The sequence below is a fragment of the Acomys russatus genome, chromosome 28 (genome assembly GCF_903995435.1).
Source record: "Acomys russatus chromosome 28, mAcoRus1.1, whole genome shotgun sequence".
NCBI lineage: Eukaryota > Metazoa > Chordata > Mammalia > Rodentia > Muridae > Acomys > Acomys russatus.
This window is the reverse complement of record NC_067164.1, coordinates 8,187,226-8,195,817: the sequence shown is the minus strand read 5'-3', so window position 1 is coordinate 8,195,817 and position 8,592 is coordinate 8,187,226. Positions and strand designations below refer to the sequence as shown.

Sequence of the window (8,592 nt, the reverse complement as noted above, 5' to 3'; positions counted from 1 at the left end):
AAAATTAATAACTTAAAACTCACACACACACACACACACACACACACACACACACTGGTCCACAAACATTCTCCTTTCCTTATGAGGGTTTTACGATGCACTGTTATCATTAGCCAGACTTTTACTATTAAACCTAAATGGCCAACTGAGACATACCGTCTCACCACTGATTAAGACTGGGGTGGCAGGTGTTAGAGATAATATTCATTTAGCCTTCTGAGCTTTCTGGGCAGACTTGGTGACTTCATCAGTTCCAGCAGCCTTCTTGTCCACAGCTTTGAAGACATCCACAGCAACTGTCTGCCTCATGACATGAACAGCAAAACAACCCAGTGGAGAGTAGTCAGAGAAGCTCTCAACACACGTGGGCTTGCCAGGGACCATATCAACAATGGCTGCATCACCAAACTTCAAGAATTTAGGGCCCTCTTCCAGCTTCCTGCCAGAATGATTATCAATCTTTTCTTTAAGCTCAGAAAACTTGCTTGCTATGTGAGCAGTGTGGCAACCCAGTACAGGAGCATAGCCATCATAACTTGGATGGTTCAAGATATTCACCTGAGCAGTGAAGCCAGCTGCTTCCATTGGTGGGTCATTTTTGCTGCCAGCAGCAACATTGCCACGTCTAATATCTTTGATGGACATATTCTTTTTTTAAACATACATATTTATTTTATTACACATGAAAAAAATGAACTATATACAGCAGGGAGAACCATGAGACAACCCTGGTTATATAAAAGTTACATTCACAGTGATTTGGCTATTTGTATTTGTCAAACTTTAAATAAACATCTTTCCTCTCTTGTTGGGTCTAAATTTCTGAATGAAACTCAATATCCATCATATCTCATCTCTATTAACTTACATTCTATATCTTGACCTAAAACGATCTTATCCCCTAACCAACTAAACTTGATTGTAAATCTAAACTATCTGGTATTGAACCCCTCTCAGAGACTTGAGAAAGGATAAAACTTAAATACCTGTGTGAACCACAAGTGCAGTTTAGCAGCTTTCATACTGAAAAATGACTGAAACAGTTTACTCCCTAAGCAGTCACCCAACACTCTCTATAATGTTGGAGCCTCATCTTCGGCCTTCTCGCCCATTATCTCTGTGAGACTTATTCGCAAGGCAGGAGTTGTTGAAGACTTCCTTACCCAGTCTTGGCATAGTTTGGACATTGACTCTGCCTGCATCATGGCTCAGAGGTTAAGGGCAGATGGACACATTCTTTACATTGAAGCCCACTTTGTCCCTAGAAAGAGGTTCACTCAGTGTTTCTTGGTGCATTTCAACAGACTTGTCTTCTCTTGGCATATTGACTGGAGCAAAGGTAACCACTATGATAGGTTTGAGAACACAAACCTCCACTTGGCCCACAAGGACAGTGCTAATATCACTAATTTCATACACATCTTGGAGGGGCAGTTTCAGGGGCTTGTCAGTTGGAGGAGTTGGTGGCAAGATATAATCCAAAGCTTCTAGTAGTGTGTTGCCACTGGAGCTGCCATCTTTACAGGTGACTTTCTATCTATTAACCAAGGCATATTGGCACTTGACTCCAGCATGTTTTCACCATTCCAACTGGAAATTGGCATAAATACGACCGTGTCAGGGTTGTAGACAATGTTCTTAATGTAAGTGCTGACTTCCTTTATGATTTCCTCATATCTCTTCTGGCTGTAGGGTAGCTCAGTAGAATCCATTTTGTTGACACCAACAATCAGCTGTTTCACACCTAGGGTGTAAGCCAGAAAGGCATGCTCACGGGTCTGCCCATTCTTGGAGACCTGGCCTTTTATTAAACACAAGTAATTTCTGAGATTCTGTTACCCATAGTCAATTTTATTAGTAAAAGGAAAGGTTTAATTTACCACTTCTGGCCTCTTCTTAATCACAGCTCATTCTTCACCCTTTAATGACAAGAAACAGAGATTGTTGAAGCTCAGAATATCAGGCAGCTCATTAAAGTCTTTACTTCCCTCTTAAACTTTATAATCCAGAGTTCCATCATTTGCATTGATGATATGATTCTTATCTTTCTAGTTCTTACAGGACAGCCAACTGGTTGCTGACCATTCAGCAGCTTTTCTAGACAAAAACATCAAGTGCCCCTACATTCTACTCCAAAAGAAATGACCTTGTCTTTCAGGAGGAGTCATACTGGCTTTGCTCCTCAACGCTTGCTTCACTTGCTCTCCTATAGCACTCAAGAACACCCACCCAGAGGTGCCTTATCCATAGTTTGTTGTCATCAACCAAGAAATGCTCTACAGGCTTGTCCACAAGCAAATCTTGCCAAGGAATTTTTCAACTGGGCTTCTTTTTTTTCCAAATGACAATATTTTGTGTCATATTGATATAAAATTTGCCAGCACTATAGTAATAATATAAAGGAGGAAAAATTAATTGCTTCTGAGATTTAGATGTGATTTTATTGTGACCTGCTCCATTTTATATATGGGAAACTTGCTTTGAAGTGTGTCAAGTATGCAAAGTCTTGAGTTGGGTCATGGTGGGACATAATGGGATCACTGAGAGCATTAGCCGAAGAAGGATCTGATCCATTTCTCATGAAACCTTGATATATATATATATATATATATATATATATATATATATATATATCTATATATACATATATATATATATATATATATACATGCCAGACTGACCTTAGTAAGTCCTTTCACCTGTCTCTGGCTTCTTGTTCATCATACAAATTTTTCCAGTGTCTATGTACTTCTGCCATAATTCTAATATCTATGATGTAGAAAATTCACAGATCACATGATATTTAAACTTTCAGCTGCCTAGACTGTGAACTCAATAAACTTTTACTTCTAAAATATCCAGACACATGTCTTTTGTTACAGTAACAAAAAACATACAAACAGGATCTTTACTTCCTGTATCTGTCATAGCCCTAGGCGAAGCAGGGACCCAGGAAAAAGGATAATGGTAGACTGAGAAACTAGATTCTTGGTTTCCTTCAAGTATGAAGAATTTTTAGTTTCCTGCTGTCATTTACATATTATTTATCCAGCTACTAATGATGCCCTGAAACAGAGCTTGAGTCAATCTCTTTGACCCTTTTATTGAAGTTTCTCCTTCCACACTACGCTGCCCTTGAGTTCTTGGTTTGCTCTGAAGGACATTTCTTCTACGCCTTGCCTCAATGCTTATAGTTTTCCACAGTCAAGAGGCCACCCATTTGGGTCATAGTTTTTATCTAAGAAAAGAATTGCAGGACATCTGGTCCCCAACTTTGAGTGAAACATTCATCATCTATCTTTGACTGAGACACATTTTCGTAGCTTTTTTTCTATTATGTCATCAGCTGCATTTAACATATGGTGTTCTCAATCTTTCCTCCAAACCTCTACACATATATAGCATATATGTGCAGCTGGGTCATCATGTAAGTCCCTAACAATCAGAGAAGGGGCTGTCTGTGACTCTGTTGCTACTTTTGGAATCCTTTCTCCTAGTTATGCTGCCTTGCCTGGCCTCAGTGGAAGAGGATGCTCTTTGTCCCCCTGTGATTTTATGTGCCAGGATGGGTTGGTACCCATAGGTGGCCTCCCTTTCTCTGAGGGGAAGGAAAGAGGGGAGTGGAGGGAAAGGGATGTTCTGAGAGTGTGAATGGGAAGAGAAAAGGGAGGTGGCTGCAATCAGGTTGTAAAGTGTTTAGATAAACAAATGAATGAAAAGGAAAAAGAAATAGTGTTCTAAGAATTAGCATACCCTTAACATGCAATTGTTAGGACAATGTTATTCTATCTACCTATCTATCTACCTATCTATCTATCTATCTATCTATCTATCTATCTATCTATCTATCAATCTATTTATCCATCTATCTATCCATCCATCTATCTATCTATAATCTATATATCATCTCTGTCTATCATCTATTTATCATCTTCTGACTTTTGCAATGCTGCTTATTGAACCAAGGGCCTTTGTCATGGTACACAAACATTTTGCTGCTAGACAATACCCTAAAACTTCCAATGCATATAATTTCTCTCAAATAAAGTCTATGATCTCTTGGAGTATGGTGCTGCATACTTATAATTTCAGAACTCACTAAGCAAAGGCATATATATTGTGAGTTCAGGCTCAGTCTGAGATATTCAGCATGATCTTGTCTCAAAACTCTAATCACAAAATAAGACTGTCTTCCCCTACATAACCTACACAAAACGCAATCACCATCAAAGAATCCTAAATTCATGAACTGTTATGCAGTAAAGATCAACTTTTAAGGATTTTACTTACTTTTTGAAAGGGGTTGTAATAGTCTAGCATTGGCAGGACAGTCCTGAACTTTCTCCTGACAAATGGAAATGCACATTGCCTACTTTTCCCCCCAGTCCACACACAATGTATAAAAAATAATTGTTTCTCATTCTCTTGCCATCTGGTATATGGCATTAAGATCAACTGCCTTTTTTTCTACTCCTGGTGGTTTGAGGCGTTTTCCTTGGCAGCCAGGTCATGCCATCTGACTCTACTCCTGTGCCTGTGAGAGACATCTGGAAGAGTTGGCGGAGACACGTTTGTGCTTACTGCTAGTTGGGTAGAAACATACTGTAGCCCCTTAGTTCATCTGTGGAAGTAAACTGGCTTCATTCCTACAGAATAGCTTCCAGTGCACTTGTTTTCAAAGCCTTTCCCTAACTTGTTTAAGATTTGGTTCTTTTCCAGTTCTTGCAGCTGTAGGTTAGTAATATGATCACATTAGAATTGAATAACTATGGTTTGAATTTTTGTTCTTTTAGTTTTGTAGACACATTATAAAGTGCTTAGGAAGTAGCTCTTTAATGTGTAATAAACATTATTCAATAATTCTAATCTAGTTTCGATATAATATATGTAGTTTACAGTCATGGCAGATCGTAATATGAGGTAAGGGTTTGATTTGGCATAGTTATGGGACTCACTAGTTGAATTTAGAAAGAATCTTTTACTAAATTTAGCATCTTTGGAATTTCTCTGCACTTCACCAAGTGGCAACATTAGATGCTACATTATTTATTTGATCTTCTCAAAGAATCAAGAATATGATATTTGTGGATTTGAAAATAGGTAAACTAAGAGTGAACAAAAAAGGATGCAGACCCCATAGTAGGTTGAGTTGGTGCTGTCTGTGACATGGACTCTGTTGCCTGCTTTTTATCACTTCATCCTAACTGGGCTTCCTTGCCTGGCCTCAGTGGATGAGGAGGAGCACAGTCCTGATGAGCTGAAGCAAGTTGATGGTGGTGGTGCTCCCATTTTCTGAAGACAAGAGTTAGTGTGATAGAGAAAAAAGGGTGAGAGGTAGAAACCATTAGGAGAGGAGGGAGGGGCTACAACTGGGATTTAAAGTGAATATAAAAATTAAACCACATACATACACAACACACACACATACACACATACACATGAGAGGGGGGGAAGGAGAAAGAGAGGGAGGGAGAGAGAGGAAGGGAGAGAGAGAGAGGAAGGAGAGGGGAAAGAGAGAGGGAGGGAGGGAGAGCGAAAGGGAGGGAGAGAGAGGAGACAGAGAGGGAGGGAGAGAAAGAGGGAGAGAGAGAGAGAGGGGAGAGAGAGAGAGAGAGAGTACTGCTAGTTTACATCCTGTAAGAGGTAATTATAATTTCAACAAAAGAAAAAAGGTTGATAAACAACTGAGTTTATGAATTGAGCTAATTATTTTCATGTTTTATATTTTGTTTTACAAAATATATTTAAAAATCAAATGGTCAGAATATTCTCCACAGTTGAGTGGAGAGTGTGATATGACTTTTCTCACGTACTCTGGTGCCTCACATTTGACCATGTTCCCCTGGAGGGGAGACCTGGTGGCACTCAGAGGAAGGACAGCAAGTAGCCAAGAAGAGACTGATACCCTATGAGAATATACAGGGGAGGTATCCCCCTCAGGAACAGTCATAGGGGAGGGGAATAATGGGAAAATGGGGGGGAGGGAGGAATGGGAGGATACAAGGGATGGGATAAACATTGAGATGTAACAAGAATAAATTAATAAAAAAAAAGAAGAAAAAAAATCAAAATACACCAATTTATATTCTGCTTAAGTGATCAGAAAACAAACCATTATGTACCAAGTACTCATAATGAGAACTTTCCTTAACAGCATCTTAGCTACATTTAGTTACATCTGACATAAAAGTGTGACTCAAACTAGTTCCTGGATACAAGCCAGTTTATCTGTTACTTTCCCCCAAATACTAGCCGTAGAACCATAACAAGGAAAGTGTCCTCCTGTTCACTTGGGAAGTTAATGTTGCTGCGCAACTCTCATGGTGTGACGCCATTGTCTTCCGTGTAGCCGAGCACTCACCAAGTTGTTGAATGTGACTTTGCATCCTGCTACTTATTCTCTTTATTTTAACCACAAACAGATAGGCCACCGGTATCTATTCTTTGCATGTGCTAGTATTGAGCTAATTAAATAAGTAACTTCTATTTTTAGGGGAAGCATTTCTTTTTCTTTATTATATTCTTCTGAATATCAGAAAACTTGTACTCCTATAGACTATCATGAAATCTCAATAAATTGATAGTCACAAATTTCTATTCGTTAAATAAATTGTACTCAATCTTAAATTATAGTGTTATAATGTTTCAAGAATTATGAGGTATTTTAGTCCGTGCAAAATAAATACTACTTACATATTTTATTGCTGTCATTCTGTACTTCAATAGAGAGATATTGATTAAAAAAACTCGTTTAAACTTTCTTTTACTTTTCTGTTATTTTAAAATAAGATTTATGAAATGAATTTATTTCAAAAAACATGTTGAATTCTCAAGAAAAAGGCATTCATCCTTAGCTGAATTGAACCATTTCTCTTCTTCCAGATGTTTCGTGTTAAGTACAGGAAAAAAAAAAAGAAATCTCGGAATGAATTAAAAAAACCAGTGATAATGCCGGTAACCACTTAAAACAGGAAGAGACAGAAACTAATTAAAATTTTATTAGAATTCCATGTATAATTTCATGAATGTTTAATTGATTGCTACTTCCTCATGGTATTGGGAAATATTTCAAGATGGAGTAAAATTCCCAACCTTATGTAGGAAAAATGAGTCTCAATTAAATTTGAAAAATAAACAATTAAGCCAATTTAAATAACTGTTGTAAATATCAGCTTTTGGAAAATAACCAAACTTACAAAATTCTGTAATTTCTCATATGATAATAAGTACTACACTATAAGGGGAGACACACTTTACACAGTTTTCTGTTACTTGTTGAATAATCAAATGTGTGAAAATTGTTGCTAAAGCTCTATCAGGAAGTTTCCTTTGTGTTGAATCTCATATTCTGACAAAGTTATATAAGAATATAGTCCCTATTGTATGTAGTTTGTATTATACATGTGTAATAAAATAAATGCATTAAAAATAAACATGTTTTTGTTTTGAAAAAATAATTTAGTAATTATACTTTGTAGTAGTGAGCATATGCTTCTGCTTTAGCTCATGGTCATAAGCAGGAAGACATGTAGATGACTGTAGAAGAAACAAATCTGAGGCTCAACCTCACATTATTACAGCTTCTTCTACACTTATTCTACAATAATAGTCCATAAACATTAACCCATTCTTATGAAAACAATCCTTTTTAATGTCTTGACCCTTATGAAGTTTTACCTTGTTGTACTTGCACAAATGGCAATTATATTTCATCATTAGTTCCAAATGATGGTTAAATCACAGAATATGGGATAAGGATTAGGTGAAAATTTTTGTTTTAATCAAAGTATTTTTAGCTCCGAGTGAAAAGGAGTGAGACTCTTTTTCTATAATTGAAACATTTTGGCAAATGACGTGGTTGTGGCTAATGTCTTCACAAAGCAAAATAATTTGTTACATATGAATACTTGTACATATAAATTTTAGGAATTTACATTGAATAGTAAATAGACTCTCTGCCCTATTAATTTGTAGAAATAACAGTTCAGACTCTAACCATTAGAGAAAATTAATTTGAAGTCAGGTGTGATGATACACAACTTTAATCCCAGAATTCCGGGAAGCAAAATCATGCATACCTCTATGATGTCATGGTCAAGCTGTCAATCTAAAACCAACAAAACAAAACAAAAACAAACAAACAAACAAAAAACCCAAAACCAAACCAAACCAAAATAAAACAAACAGGTTTTAGCTTTATTTTAAAATTGTGACCCACATAAGTGACAATACTTCTTAAAGTGTTTTTGTTATTGTTAGTTCTGGCCACAAATGTTCTTTTATAATTTTTCTTACCTTCCAACAAAAAAGTGAGGGTTATTTTTCCTCCATTATCTTGTGAATCAACAGGGTAATTTAGTGGTTATGATAAGTTTATTATTGCAGAAGAGATATACTATGCATTAGGTAAATTTTCATAAAAATAAAATGGGTTTTACCTCATTTCCCATGTTTGGTGAGAAGGAGAAGTCCAGGCAACCTAGAAAGGGCCTGTGTAGTGTTTCACCAATATCACTCACCTGGTCTTTTAACATCAGTTGCTACTAAGAGTATCAGAGAATGAGACTCCGTAAAATTCCCGGCTTTATAGCT

General features: G+C 36.9%; 1 protein-coding gene across 1 annotated transcript; it reads right to left on the bottom strand.

The window, feature by feature from the left end:
* Window positions 1–204: 204 nt before the first annotated feature.
* On the bottom strand, window positions 205–2,928 carry LOC127210482 (elongation factor 1-alpha 1-like). Its single transcript, XM_051170148.1, is given in 4 exon segments — window positions 205–648; window positions 1,234–1,535; window positions 1,538–1,801; window positions 2,898–2,928. Coding segments are annotated over 4 exon segments (1,041 nt in total).
* Between the last annotated feature and the right edge of the window lie 5,664 nt (window positions 2,929–8,592).